The sequence below is a fragment of the Uranotaenia lowii genome, chromosome 1, assembly GCF_029784155.1.
Source record: "Uranotaenia lowii strain MFRU-FL chromosome 1, ASM2978415v1, whole genome shotgun sequence".
Lineage (NCBI taxonomy): Eukaryota > Metazoa > Arthropoda > Insecta > Diptera > Culicidae > Uranotaenia > Uranotaenia lowii.
This window is the reverse complement of record NC_073691.1, coordinates 99326278-99342559: the sequence shown is the minus strand read 5'-3', so window position 1 is coordinate 99342559 and position 16282 is coordinate 99326278. Positions and strand designations below refer to the sequence as shown.

Sequence of the window (16282 nt, the reverse complement as noted above, 5' to 3'; positions counted from 1 at the left end):
CTAAACAGGACCATTTTTCCTACAGGGCATTTTTTGTCAAATTTTTCAGGTTCGCCACCTGCCGTCGGTATTGCGAACCTGCAAAAGCTGACAACAAAAAATTAGACAGAAAATGGTTGAATTTTTGTTCTAAGAGTCAAGTCAGTGTGGTCAGTGGTAAAACGATGATGTATTTTTTCTAAACTTGGCCAATTATTACTTTCAGGACGCTGCAGAAGTAAATTTTATGAAAATGTCATTAGATTATATTTCGATTAACAAACGTCTATTCATATTATTGTTTTCAAAATCTGTTTAAAAATTTAATGTATTTATTGTACATTTAATCACACCATTCTTATTTAAATGTTATTTTTAGTTTGTCAATTCATTAAATAATACAACCAGTTTAATTTTCAGGAAACGATCGTCATTGAGTTATATTAATTCAAAAACAACTACCAAAACTTTTTAAAGGTTTTTCTTTGAATTGAAATTTTTAAGGTGATTCAATCAAGGACATCAACACTTATTTGAATGTATATTGTATAAATATTTACAAAATTAATCTTTAGTTTCATAAATCATAAATATCAAACTTAAGTTTCAGATCATACCAGGAATCACAACTTTTTTTTTATTTTTAATGCCTTCAAATAGTATTTTTCGCATAATTTTATTACTTTTAGAGCGCATATAAAATGAAATAATTTATAATATCATATGAATATAAAATTTATTTAATTTTATTTAATACTAGCTGACCCGGTGTGCTTTGCTACACCTTTCAAAATCGAATGATATTTTCAGAATTTATTCAAATTTTTTATTGTTTTGTTTGCATTATTTGAAATCAAAATATAACATATTTCATAAGCAACCGCTATAAAATGAGAGTTTCGGATTGCTACACCAAAATAACTTAAACTAATATTCTGAATCTTCATTTGTGTTAAAGATCTGATAATTTTAATCTGTTTCTTTAAGCTTCGCCCTAAAAAAGGAGGGTTCCAAATAAATCTTACGCAAACAATCCAACTGATAAAATATGGTTGTTTTTGCTTGATATGTTCTGGTTTTTTGCTAAAAACTGATAAGAGAGACCACCCACACCTCCCCCCCCCCCCCCCCGTGGCCTTCCCTTCCCCCTGCTGAATGGGGATCGTGATCTTTAATAATCATACCCATTTTTATCGTTCCCAAAAATCTTCTTGTATCAAATATTGTTCCATTGGTTGATAATTTTTCAAGCTTTACAACAAAATTTGTATGGAACCCCTTCCTTTCTTCTCCTCTCAACACTGTGAAGCGTTAGGGTCTATCGTAGAAACATATCTCGTAACCAAGTACCTTTCTATGCCATTTTTGTTTCCATTTGTTGGCTTCGTTAGCATAAATTGAAAACTTATGCTATTAAAAAGTGTATTGGGCTCACCTCCCTCCTCCTATGTACATACTCACTGAAAGGAGGATGGTGTGTCAGCTCTGTTTGCTCTAATATTTCTCAAGATACCGTCAAACGGGGCATCATGCAACAGCGGGGTTGAATGCAACATTTATATAACACCACACAGATTCAATTTTTAATTTAATGTAATGAGATAAAGTTATCTTTTAATGATTACAAAATGATGATGACATAGTTTCTTGAATCCTAAGATAGTTTTTTTAAGTTTTTGATTTTCATATAAAATTTGAAAAATCGAACAATGAATGTACAATTTTTAACATTTTTCGATGCCGTAAAAAACTTTACCCAGTATGACGGATTGGCTTGATAATATCACCTACAAACTTTATACTGGTTTCCTCATCCTATACCAACATTGATCATGTGGAAATATTTTTCGAACAATCACTCCATTTTTTTAAATAAATATTTTTATAATTCAGTTACCCGTCTGGGGTAAAATGCAACAAAATGCAAATCGAAACTAAATCTCATAAATCGCGTTTCCATATGCTGGGATATGATTGTTTTGCATTATGCGTTAGTTAACATTAAAATTTCATCCATTCCTAGATTTATTTTCATGATTTGAGCTAATAGAATATTTTGTAGTATTTTTTACCCCTAAATGTATGCAGAAGATTAACACTTTTTTCTTAAAAACATTTTTGTCAGAAAAAATAAAAATTTTATTCGAACAAAACCAAAATATACTGCAATTGGTGCTTTATGCGCTATGACATCACAAATGTGTCAAAAACTATGAATTTTCAATCGTTTTCATTTGGTTTTTCATAAATTACAGAATTTGTTGCAACTTACCCCTTTTTCTTAGTAGGGTGAAAATCGCATGTTTTTGTAAATTTAAAAATAACTGGTGAAACCAATAATTTTTCTGACTACGTCAGTTTGATGACCCATCTACCTTAAAACTTTTGATGTACAAGAGGTATGATTATCTGTAAGCATAAAGATTTTAGAAGCCATTGAAGTTGAAAATTGTTACATGTTGCCCCAGTTGACGGTATGCAAAAAATTGTATGGTAGCCCCCCTTGCCCCTTTAATATCTTTCCGCTGAAAAAAGTGGGGCTTCAACTTATAAAAGAAACATTTCTTGTATCCAAATACCCTCACATGCCAAATATGGTTCAATTTTGTTCCATTTGCTGTTTTAGTTCTTGAGTTATGCAGTAAAAAATGTATGAAACTCCCCTCTCTTTTTCCTTTCTCCCCGTTGGAAGAAGGAAAGGGTCTCAAACAATCATTAGAACATGTCACGTTCCCAAATACCCGCCCATGCCAAGTTTGGTTCCATTTGCATAATTAATAATTAATTTTTAAGTTATGCAAAATATATATAAAAGAGCCCCCCCCCCCTTTAAAATCTCCCTACTGGAAAGAGGGAGGAGTCTCAAATAATCATAGAAATATTTTTCGTATCCAAATAATCCAAATAATCCTCCCATGCTAAATTTGGTTCCATTTGCTTTATCAGTTTTTAAATTATGTAAAAAAATATTAAAGGCCCCCTCCCTCTTTTACTGGAAAGAGGGAGGGGTCTCAAATAATCATTGAAATATTTTTCGTATCCCAATACCTTCTCATGCCAAATTTGGTTCCGATATCTTGATTAGTTTTCGAGTTATATAAAAAAATGTAACGTAGTCCCCCTCCCCCCTTCCTATCACCCCACTGAGAGGAGGGAGGGGTACCTAATATTCATAGAAATATTCCTAGTTCCCAAATACCACCCCATGCCAACTTTGATACCATTTGCTTGATTGGATCTCGAGTTATGCGAAAAATTGTCTTTTGTTAAGGAGGCCCCTCCCACCCTTCATGAAAGAGGGAGGGGTCTCAAACTACAATAGGAACCTTCCCCGGCCTCCAATACCCCCACCTGCCAAGTTTCACGCACATCAGTTCAGTAGTTTTCGAGTCTATAGGGAACAGACAGACAGACAGACAGACAGACAGACAGACAGACAGACAGACAGAAATCCATTTTTATATATATAGATATTCGTACATTTTTACAACATAACGTATATCATATTGCAATTAAATGTATATTTTACTATCGTATCACTGTTTACTGAAATGCATTGGGTAGGGGCATCAGAGTAATCCTGCTTTTGCAAAAGGAGCGGGTAGCAGTATGTGCTTGTTACCCGTTTCGAATACCGGACGTTCCTCAATTCATGTCAAGGGAATTTGGCATGGTTGTGGAAAAAATAGTATTTGACTACTTTTTGTAAAATAAGGACGCACTCTTTTTTCGGAAGCCTTGGCGGCGGGATTATAATTTGCATGCTATCTTGGTTAGACAACAATATGGTTTTAGCTTCTCGAGACTTTTCCCCTTATAACCCTGGATACCGTAGGTGACTCCGCTTACGATTCCGTTCCCTTGAAAGTCTCATTGAGTGGTTATGACTGTTTTGCGTGGTAACTAGGATGGACGCGTGGGTTATTTTCTTGGCCATAACCGCGGCGCTGCCGCAAACCCAAGGTGGATACATACATACATACATACATACATACATACATACATACATTTACGACGGTGGCAGTTTTGAGTTGGCGGCAATCCAAGATTTCGACCGAAGCCGAATCGAGGCTCTTAAACTTACCAACGCCGTTGGATTTCACATAATCTGCCTTCAAACTCATTTCTGTAATCACGCCCTCGATCTCTACGTCTCGAGACGGAATGTACACGTGGTACTCTAAGTTTATAAAATTGCTGACAGCGATTTCATTTGCGGCTTTCCGGTTGGCCACTTCAACTCGCAATTTGTTTGGTCTCACCTTTTTAATGCAGGTTACGGAGGACCACCTTGCCAGATCTCTTGTGATCTGAACCACATTTAATTGCTTTCCATTATTTTTGGGCCGGATGAAAACCACCCAAGGACCAGTGAAAGTTGTGCTCTCTGTGTAGACTCGGAGTCGGGATGCTTTACTTTCAACTGAGGATGACTCAGAATTATCATCCATTGGAGAATGAAAATCATTAGAAGGACCCGCAACAACCGAATCCTCTAAATGCTCCTCATCCTCATAGACGCTATCTTCGTCATCCTCAGTTGAGGGGATAAACCCCCCGCCTTCGCTCATATTTCTTCACACGAACACGAATGTCCAATGTTAAAAATATGAACGAAGCAAACAATGGTCGAAATAAAGAGAAATAGATAGTAAAAAGAAAAAGTGAAAAAGAATGAAAAAGAACTTACAATTTTTTTCAAGCACTTCTTAGTAAGCTAATTTTCTTGAGTGTTTTTTTCCTGGTACACAACCACGTGTTCTTCTGTTGATCGCAGCTGGCCCTGGCGATGACGACGGCAATGATGTTTTTTTCCTCGGCTGATTGATGATGATTCGATTCACCGGGAGGGAATGACCAATCGAATTCAGACTTGTGCAATGCTTCCGTTATCCGAACACGGCAATTAATACCGGATTATCGGACAACCGCCCATACAGTAATCAAACCTGGATTGGGAGGAAACAATTTGCACTCCTCTGCTGATGGTCCTGGTGCTGATGGTGACGACAAGGCAGCCTGATGTTCCAGCCAGATGTGGGGATTGCGCACCAGCGCTGCCGGGGGAAACACAGCTTGTCACTTCCGTTGCTGAATGGATTCGGCAATTGACGACCGAATGATGCAGGATAACTGCTTGTGGGAACTTAAAACTTTTTCTTCACTTCTGCGTGTATTAAGCACCGATATGTAGCGAAACGAAAATACATCCGCACTTGCCAAGCGACTGGGATGGAATCTTCTCTTTCACTTGCGAGTATTTTCTGCCGCCATTGCAATGGAAAGCTTTTGCAATTTGCTTTAGTCAGGCCTGGCATCCCTTAACATTCCAGCAACAACAACTTTGTATACAGAATTGTCTAAACGATGTCAATTATTTAGTTACTTCTGTATTTTGACAACCCAAATTTGAATTGCAATTAAATGTATATTTTACTATCGTATCACTGTTTACTGAAATGCATTGGGTAGGGGCATCAGAGTAATCCTGCTTTTGCAAAAGGAGCGGGTAGCAGTATGTGCTTGTTACCCGTTTCGAATACCGGACGTTCCTCAATTCATGTCAAGGGAATTTGGCATGGTTGTGGAAAAAATAGTATTTGACTACTTTTTGTAAAATAAGGACGCACTCTTTTTTTGGAAGCCTTGGCGGCGGGATTATAATTTGCATGCTATCTTGGTTAGACAACAATATGGTTTTAGCTTCTCGAGACTTTTCCCCTTATAACCCTGGATACCGTAGGTGACTCCGCTTACGATTCCGTTCCCTTGAAAGTCTCATTGAGTGGTTATGACTGTTTTGCGTGGTAACTAGGATGGACGCGTGGGTTATTTTCTTGGCCATAACCGCGGCGCTGCCGCAAACCCAAGGTGGATACATACATACATACATACATACATACATACATACATACATTTACGACGGTGGCAGTTTTGAGTTGGCGGCAATCCAAGATTTCGACCGAAGCCGAATCGAGGCTCTTAAACTTACCAACGCCGTTGGATTTCACATAATCTGCCTTCAAACTCATTTCTGTAATCACGCCCTCGATCTCTACGTCTCGAGACGGAATGTACACGTGGTACTCTAAGTTTATAAAATTGCTGACAGCGATTTCATTTGCGGCTTTCCGGTTGGCCACTTCAACTCGCAATTTGTTTGGTCTCACCTTTTTAATGCAGGTTACGGAGGACCACCTTGCCAGATCTCTTGTGATCTGAACCACATTTAATTGCTTTCCATTATTTTTGGGCCGGATGAAAACCACCCAAGGACCAGTGAAAGTTGTGCTCTCTGTGTAGACTCGGAGTCGGGATGCTTTACTTTCAACTGAGGATGACTCAGAATTATCATCCATTGGAGAATGAAAATCATTAGAAGGACCCGCAACAACCGAATCCTCTAAATGCTCCTCATCCTCATAGACGCTATCTTCGTCATCCTCAGTTGAGGGGATAAACCCCCCGCCTTCGCTCATATTTCTTCACACGAACACGAATGTCCAATGTTAAAAATATGAACGAAGCAAACAATGGTCGAAATAAAGAGAAATAGATAGTAAAAAGAAAAAGTGAAAAAGAATGAAAAAGAACTTACAATTTTTTTCAAGCACTTCTTAGTAAGCTAATTTTCTTGAGTGTTTTTTTCCTGGTACACAACCACGTGTTCTTCTGTTGATCGCAGCTGGCCCTGGCGATGACGACGGCAATGATGTTTTTTTCCTCGGCTGATTGATGATGATTCGATTCACCGGGAGGGAATGACCAATCGAATTCAGACTTGTGCAATGCTTCCGTTATCCGAACACGGCAATTAATACCGGATTATCGGACAACCGCCCATACAGTAATCAAACCTGGATTGGGAGGAAACAATTTGCACTCCTCTGCTGATGGTCCTGGTGCTGATGGTGACGACAAGGCAGCCTGATGTTCCAGCCAGATGTGGGGATTGCGCACCAGCGCTGCCGGGGGAAACACAGCTTGTCACTTCCGTTGCTGAATGGATTCGGCAATTGACGACCGAATGATGCAGGATAACTGCTTGTGGGAACTTAAAACTTTTTCTTCACTTCTGCGTGTATTAAGCACCGATATGTAGCGAAACGAAAATACATCCGCACTTGCCAAGCGACTGGGATGGAATCTTCTCTTTCACTTGCGAGTATTTTCTGCCGCCATTGCAATGGAAAGCTTTTGCAATTTGCTTTAGTCAGGCCTGGCATCCCTTAACATTCCAGCAACAACAACTTTGTATACAGAATTGTCTAAACGATGTCAATTATTTAGTTACTTCTGTATTTTGACAACCCAAATTTGAATTGGGGTTATACATATTTTAAGCATCAGACGATTAGTTATAACCAAGGTGTAATCACTACTCATTTTATGAGTAGCTGAGTTTTTCCGTGTAGCGTAGTACTAATTTTAAATACACACAAAAAAAAGCATAGTAAAATTACTAGATCCGTGGTTTAAATGAACAAGACGCAACCATATTTTTGAGTCAATAATGTTTTGTTCTTGATATCACCATGCACATAGTAATTTTACTTTGTGCATGATGGCTCTAGTATGGTATGTATGTATGTATGTATTAATCTTACTGGGTTGGCCGAGAGTATGATACTCTATATCACCACTTTTTGTTTGTGTTTGTATTTCTGTTATTCATCGTAGGGTGTTCCTTAATTATTTATTTTTTGATTTGTCGTTTCAGACTCTAGATTTTAAATCTCGCTTTTTCTAGAAAACTAAGAATTTCTCTTAGTTTTGCTTCTTCGAAGTTTTGAACCATCTCGAGTAGATTGGAGTAACGATCCCAATCATAATGGTTTCTGATATGGTTGAACTGAACGCAGTTCAACAGGGCATGCTCTGTGGTGAAGTTCGTATCGCATAGTTCACAAAGTTTCGAGTCACGAATTTTCATAATTCCCAGGTAGTACGGTGAGTAGTCGTGCCCACTGAGTAATCGGTTTAATGTTCGAATTTGGATATTGTTAAGCTCAATATTCCAATACCATGGTTTCTTGTTAAAATTCGATTGGAATTCATAAAATTTGATTCCTTTTTTGTCTTTATTTGCGATGTTTTTGTACCAAGAGTTTGTGTTTTGCAGCGATTCAGATTTAAATTGTCTGTATGCGTCATCAAGTCGTAGTTTATTCTCTATTATGATCGGTCCATCTAATCCTTGTCTAGCTAGAGTATCTGCGTGTTCATTACCATCAATTCCAACGTGTGATGGGATCCATTGGATTGTGGCATTTTTCGTTGTCGCTATTGTGCATATATCATGGGTGATTTTATCAAATTTCTTATTTTTCAGGTCTCTAGTGAGGATTTTACAGGCTGTTTGGGAGTCGGTAAATATCACCACACCAGTGATTGTGTTGTCTGCTTGTTCTAGGGCTTCTCTAATTGCTATAAGTTCTGCAGTCGCTATACTTAGCTCTAGTATGGTGATCTCATATGCCAAATCGCCATTCCGCCATATTGAAAAAAGTTTTGACAGCTGGCTGTAGTGTTTACGAAAAAAGGGGTCCAGGGATGCCAGGTGTTAGAGATAAAAAATCAGATGGCAAAAAAGTGTGTATGTGTACAAGCCAATCGTAAACGAAAGATCAAAAGATTTAAAACCGTACTGGGGTTTAGTTTATTTTATTATATTTAAAGTGAGTTTTCGGAAAAAAGCAATGATATGAGTATATTCAATGAATTAATTTGTATTCTAAACACTTTTTTATAATAAAATTACATTACAGTTCGGTCTATCCGTATATGTTCCGAAAAAGAAAAACTTTTCATTGACCGTTATGATAGAAAGGATCTTAAAGGGTGGAACAAACAACCAAAACCCTAAACCGGATGTTGCTTGTTCCTTATTCTTGTTACCTTATCCAAAGAGCTATTTTGTTTCCCTCAAATCGAAAAGTGTGTTACATTTGGTTTTTTAAATGTTTGAGTTGACTGTAATTCGATATGATTCGAGCAAAAAATTGGCAACATTTTGTTAGAAAAAACCCAACCCTAATCAAAAACAAATTAAGAGTGACTTTGTTCGACCAGATTTGGCCCACTGTATCGAACTTATTTTTAAAACACCCGACAGCCCACAGTCCACGAAAAACTGAAAAGAAAAAAAAAAGAAAAAGAACTGGTCCTGTCATCGATGTTTCCGGGGGTCAGTTTTTCGGCAAAATTGGTGGAGAACGGGGTCAGAAAAACAGAACGTCGGTCTAAGCGGCCAAAAACTAAGTTCGACGGAAGAGTTCGACGATTTACAGCGAAAATCCCCCGAGAAGCAAGTTTCCCTGCCCCCTGCTTCAATCAACGTGGCTGGGCAGACATTTCTCGAGCTGAGTCGATTGGCAATCATGGCTGGCGAAGCCAAAGAGGAGGTTGTGCATCAACCGGAGAGCACCGAGCAAAATCATACCGGCCAGGGCGGCATCGTCGATCCGGAATGCCTCATCAAGCATCCGCTGCAATTCCAGTGGACGCTCTGGTATCAGGAACCGGATAAGAACAAGTCGGGGGGAGACAGCCTGAACGAGGTGGCCACCGTCGGTACCGTGGAGGATTTCTGGAAATACAACCACATCAAGAGCCCGTTGGACCTGAAGACCGGGGGCGATTATTCGTCGTTCAAGCAGGGCCTTCGCCCCACGTGGGAAGACGAGAAAAATTTCCGCGGCGGCCGGTGGGTGATCAACGTTGGCGAGGTTTTCGATAACCCTGAAGAAATTTGCGGTGCCGTCGTGAATGTTCGCCAGAAGATGGATAAAATTGCGATTTGGACCTCCACTGTCATGAACCGGGACGCGCCGATGCAGGAGAAAGCTGTAAGTCGATTTTTTGCCACGTCCGAACAATAATTGTAATGAGGGAGGTCGGGTAAATTTGTTGCCAGAAAATTAAAACGCAAAACTAAACTTGACAATTTTTTTTATTATGGGCAACCGAAAGCCAAGCTTTTTTTTTATAACAAATGGCGCCCAACTAACTCGAACCACTCTTGATTATTTGTTCGAGCACATTTTAAGGACTTAGCGTCCAGCTACAATTATTATTATTGTACACGCAGCGAAAAGATTTTTTATTTCAAAGGAAAGTGCCGCAAAAACAAAGGATTTTTTCCTTTGATTTTGGGATAAATAACAATTTCTTTGATTCAAAGGCATTTTCCTTTGTTTCGAAGAATTTTTCTTTTGAAAAATCTTTGAATCAAAATATTAATGCTTTGAAACAAAAAACAGTTCCATTTGATGCAAAATTGTTCTCGTTTGCTACAATGTAATTTAGATTTAGATTCAAAAGGATTGGTTCATTGAACCATTTTCCTTTTATTCCAATTGGAAGATATATTTTATGTTGTCCCGAAGTTCCCATTAGGAATTGAATAATAAAAAGAAAGAATTTACATTTTAAATTCATTTTTATTCACAAAATTAACACTAACACTGGTTCACTATAATTTTGGTCCTAATTTTGGCCTGAGGGCATTCTTCTTGGGCCGCGCTCAATAGACTTCCGGAAGCAGCTCCGCTTGCTAGCTTTAGTGGTCATCCAAATGGTGATTACCGCTGAAGATCGGGTCGGAGAATATAAGACTGCTGGATTTGGGGCGGAATCTGCCGCGGTCCTGTAATGCAAGAGTTTATATAAAATCTTAAACATTCACTTTTTGATTAATAGATTAACACACACTTACCATTCTTCATTCTGAATCCTCCTAAAGCTATCTCTGATTCACTAGTTTTGATTTTCGACACAACCGGACAAACTTTATTCGAAATTCGGTTCTTGCTCAATCTAAAATATCTTCTAAGTTAAAAATTTTAATTTAAAGAAATTATTCCTTTCTGTTGAAAACAATTTTCTTTGGTTGAAAGAAAATTTACTTTGTTTTTAACGAAATGTGCAATTGAACAAATTTCTTTTGAATCAAAGAATTTGATTAAAATCAAAGTCCAAAATTATTCAGTTCAAAAAATTTTTTCTTTCTTTCAAAATTTTTTCATTTGAATCAGAACGATAATTCATTAATTCAAAGAAAACAGGAGTTTGATTCAAAAAACTGAATGTTTTGAATCAAAGTCAGTTTTGTTTTGTATCAAAATCCAAGTTTTCTCTGCGTGTAAGAATTCGCTAATTATACTTGTGATTATTTCATTATTGCTCATTAGTAAATCATATCATATCGTTGTATCTTTAGAAGTATCGTATTGCTCTTTCGATACTACCTTTCATATTCAATTCATTCGTGCACAGATGTTAAGGGGGTTGCCAAGGAAACATCAAAAGGAACGCGATCTGGAGGCGCGGTATAACCTCTATTCCGGGCCCTTGGTAATTAAGAAGACTAAATCCTTCTTTACCCAATACATCTGTTGCTTCTGTTCAGTCCTCAATGTAAAATCACAGTCATTATTTTCTTCAATGGCTACATGATTTTAGTTGCTTGTTTGCTGCTTGGGTGAAAGTTTTTTCAGTCGTTTGGTTCAGGATTCGAGGAAATTTTTGCCAGGTTTGCTGGTATAGATCGACATCATTTGCCAAGGTATGTTGGCGTTGAGTTTCGTCTTTAGTTTTAATGTAATCTTTGCCATAATTCGATGGCGTTAAGATATTTTTGCCAAGATTCGTTGGCTTTGAGTTTATTATGATGGGTTTATGTATTATGTATTTATGTATTAAGTTTTAGACACCTCTGCAGTAGGTGTTACGCTTCCGAGGTATGCTCGGAATGTAGTCGATCATTTCTTTCCTTCGAACTCCTTGTGGCGTGGTTATGAAATTTTCATGGATTGCTGTCACAACCCATGAAAATTTCTACCAAAGCAGCAATGTTGTGTTACATTTGGTTTTTTAAATGTTTGAGTTGACTGTAATTCGATATGATTCGAGCAAAAAATTGGCAACATTTTGTTAGAAAAAACCCAACCCTAATCAAAAACAAATTAAGAGTGACTTTGTTCGACCAGATTTGGCCCACTGTATCGAACTTATTTTTAAAACACCCGACAGCCCACAGTCCACGAAAAACTGAAAAGAAAAAAAAAGAAAAAGAACTGGTCCTGTCATCGATGTTTCCGGGGGTCAGTTTTTCGGCAAAATTGGTGGAGAACGGGGTCAGAAAAACAGAACGTCGGTCTAAGCGGCCAAAAACTAAGTTCGACGGAAGAGTTCGACGATTTACAGCGAAAATCCCCCGAGAAGCAAGTTTCCCTGCCCCCTGCTTCAATCAACGTGGCTGGGCAGACATTTCTCGAGCTGAGTCGATTGGCAATCATGGCTGGCGAAGCCAAAGAGGAGGTTGTGCATCAACCGGAGAGCACCGAGCAAAATCATACCGGCCAGGGCGGCATCGTCGATCCGGAATGCCTCATCAAGCATCCGCTGCAATTCCAGTGGACGCTCTGGTATCAGGAACCGGATAAGAACAAGTCGGGGGGAGACAGCCTGAACGAGGTGGCCACCGTCGGTACCGTGGAGGATTTCTGGAAATACAACCACATCAAGAGCCCGTCGGACCTGAAGACCGGGGGCGATTATTCGTCGTTCAAGCAGGGCCTTCGCCCCATGTGGGAAGACGAGAAAAATTTCCGCGGCGGCCGGTGGGTGATCAACGTTGGCGAGGTTTTCGATAACCCTGAAGAAATTTGCGGTGCCGTCGTGAATGTTCACCAGAAGATGGATAAAATTGCGATTTGGACCTCCACTGTCATGAACCGGGACGCGCCGATGCAGGAGAAAGCTGTAAGTCGATTTTTTGCCACGTCCGAACAATAATTGTAATGAGGGAGGTCGGGTAAATTTGTTGCCAGAAAATTAAAACGCAAAACTAAACTTGACTATTTTTTTTATTATGGGCAACCGAAAGCCAAGCTTTTTTTTTATAACAAGTGTTGGATGAAAATAAAAGTAAATCGGTTCTGCTAAAGGAATACTATAAATTCTGCTATTGATAATTTTCATGATTAAATGATAAACGATTTTATGGTTCGAATTTTTTTTTTTTTTCAAATAACTGTTGCATCATGTAAATACTGCTTAAGCCTTTTTCAATATTAACATATTCAGTTAATGTACCTTCACCACCACCCACGAGCAGCGCTGAGCTGGAGCTTTGCTGCACTTGAGGATGACTACTCGAATAGAACAGAACCATGGTATCACATTCATTATCCAATGAATTTGAATGTGACCATGTACTTCATGGTTAAAAGTACATCCGAGCGTGAATTAATTCAGAAATTTAAACTTTCCAAGTTTTTCGTGTACGAACAATTTGACGGCTGCGGCTCGCGTGGCACTTTGTTTTTCTTTTTTCGTCTAAACAAAATCGTCGGTCGGATAGTTTTCGAGTGTTTTTTAGAATGAATTCATTCGAAGTGCTCGAAGATGCACGCAATGGTGAGTTAAAATCGAAATGAACAAAAGGCAATAGTGTTTAATGTTTTATTTTTATAAATTTCAGCAAAAAACAATCACAGTGCAGTGAATGGGTGACGTCTGGAGCAGGTTCGGAGTACCGGAGTGTGAGCCCCAGACGGGTCCAGCAAACGATAAGTTAAGTGAAGTGTATTTTTTTAAAAATAAATAATAAATTTTAATAAATCCATCCTAACTAACTTAATTTTTTTTTTAAACTATAAAAATGATGACAAAACCAAAACATAAGTACAAAAACCCCACCATGAGCGAAAATTTTTATTACAGCGGCTTAACAATGAAAATCATCGGATTTTCATAGTTTTACTTTGAAAAATTGGAAGCTGTTTCAACCATGAACTTTATATTTTTGGGCTTCTCAATGTATGGAAAATCGCCATTTTTTTCATGGTCACGCTGCATAACAATACCCCTTTTTCATGGTTATTTTCGTCAAAACGATGAAATGTATGGTCAAAAACTATGAATTCTAATGTGTATTCACGGTATCGAGAACGATAATAATCGTTGTATAAACCATACAATACATGGTGCGTGAACATGTAATTCATTGTTTTTTCATGGTGCAATTCTATTCGGGTAGCATTCTCGTTTGGTACGCCATTGCGAACGGTTGTCTGATCGAACTAGTGCGAGTCGACAGTAGAATTTTCCACGTGGCTTTTTTCTCGGATAGAAAAATTGTATTTTTGGAGGTTTCTTTTTTCTAACGAAGCGAAGAGTGAAACTAGAGAAAAGTGCGGATGATGGCGGAAGGCGGGGGGACAATTCCTCCCGATAAGGACAAACCGGATCTGAATAAGGATGGAAAACCGAAGGAGTCTTTTTTGTACATTGCCAATGACAGAGGACCATATCGCGTCTACATCGAAACAAAAATGGAGGATGTTCGACTAAATAAATTCTCAATTGGCCAATTGCTGCAGAAGACGAAAAAATTCCGGAACAACGTGATCGATTTGAAATACCTGGGACGTAGTAAGCTGATTATATTGTTGAATTGCTGGGCGAAAGCGAACCTACTGGTAACCGAACCAAGCTGGATGGAGGAAAAGTATGTTGCATATATTCCAAGACATGCGGTGAGTATCACTGGTGTAATTAGTGGAGTAGAACCGGAAATAGAACCGGAAGAAATTTTGGCAGAAATGGAATGCAATAATAGTGTGATTCAAGTGTACCGGATGAATCGATGGAATACAGAAAAGAAACTGAAAGTTCCCACTACAAATTTAAGCATCACGTTTCGTGCTCAAACGCTTCCAGAGAAAGTTAAACTTTATGGAATAACTACGAAAGTTAAACCATTCATCCCGAAGTAAATATTCTGTGGTAATTGTCATAGATTCGGACATAAGTCTAATAATTGTAAAGCCAAACCTCGATGCGAGAGGTGTTCAAGGATTCACGAAGGAAGTTTCGAATCATGTGTGGCCGAAGTTAAGTGCTTCCACTGTAGAGTGTCAACACACAAATCAACTAATCCAGAGTGTCCGGCCCGGCAGAGGGAAATTGGCATCCACTCTCTTATGTCAAAGAAAAATTTGACATACGTTGAAGCTAAGGAGCTAATTACACCCGTGATAACCAGCAATATGTACAATGTTCTAGCCAACACCGAAGAATTCCCAACACTGCAGAGCACCTATGCTAGCAAAGCGAAAATAATTCGACCAGATGGGTGGGATGAAAACTCAGCAGGAATGAGCGAACGTACGAGTGCAATAAGGAAGCAAACCAAATCTACGGAAGCAACCGCTAAACCCATAATTGGAATGAAAAGAAGGAAGCCAGAATACGAATTCCCAACGGAGGAACCCACCGAAAAAGGAACTGCAAGGAACGGAGTTGCACTTACCAATCAATACGCAACTAGCGAAAAAGAAAGAATTGAGCATACCATTAAGGAAGCTGTTGCCAATGCCGAAGAAAACGTTCGCCGTGCTGTACGAGGGGACTTGATGAGTTTCTACGCAGCGCTGTTTCAATTACCGGGAATAATAGAATCAGAATCAATGCAGAAAAATATCAAAGAATGTTCAAAACAGTTTTTGAGGTTGGATCAATTAATGAATTAAAAAAAATGCATTATTAAAAAAAAAAACGATTCATATATGTGAAAAAAAAAACAAGACGAAACAAAAAAAAAAAATTAAAAAAAAAACAAAAAAAAATCAAAATGTTTGCTTTAATTTTCTATTATCTTCTTTTTACAGAAATGGCTTCGTTTAATATTTTGCAATGTAATATACAGAGTCTCTACAAGAACAAAGATACCTTAAGATACAATCTAACAGCAGACGACTATTCGGCGGCTTTCATTTCCGAGACATGGACTGACGCTGGATTAGAGCAAACCAGTAAGTACGAAAATTCCGGTTATCACAAGTTCATTAAATCTCGCCCCGACAATTACGGAGGATGTGCTATATATCTAAAACAAGAATTCGGTTATGTTAATGTAAATTTACCAAATCTCTCAGATGCATTTCAAGCAGTTGGAATTAAAGTTAATTGTTATGACATGGTTCTAATTTCTATATATATTGCACCGAGTATAACGAGTGATGCCCTTAAGAATGACCTAAAGAGATTATTTGATAGTTTGAGCGTGTATAGTAAAATCATCTTAGGTGGAGATTTCAATGCCCACCATTACACATGGGGGAATTCCTATCAGGACCTAAAGGGAAAATTAGTTATGGAAGCGATAAACGATTATAATGTTATCTTAATGAATACTGGATTGCTAACTTTCTTTCCCTTACAAACAAATAAAAGCCCATCGGCAATTGATCTAACCGTATGCTCGCCCAATCTGATTAGTAATTCAACCTGGAAA

The 16282-nt window shown here is 38.3% G+C and overlaps 1 protein-coding gene across 1 annotated transcript; it reads left to right on the top strand.

Annotated features, from left to right (window-relative positions):
- Positions 1-9155: 9155 nt before the first annotated feature.
- LOC129739935 (uncharacterized) lies at positions 9156-12839 on the top strand. Its single transcript, XM_055731485.1, has 2 exons — positions 9156-9827; positions 12013-12839. Exons 1-2 carry the CDS (start codon positions 9360-9362, stop codon positions 12775-12777), a joined length of 1233 nt encoding a protein of 410 aa, XP_055587460.1. The 5' UTR covers positions 9156-9359; the 3' UTR covers positions 12778-12839.
- The last annotated feature ends 3443 nt before the right edge of the window (positions 12840-16282 follow it).

Coding starts and splice junctions, on each gene's coding strand:
- LOC129739935 (XM_055731485.1), top strand. CDS start 9,360: ATGGCTGGCGAAGCCAAAGAGGAGGTTGTGCATCAACCGGAGAGCACC. Junction 9,828..12,012: donor CGCCGATGCAGGAGAAAGCT/GTAAGTCGATTT, acceptor AACACCCGACAG/CCCACAGTCCACGAAAAACT.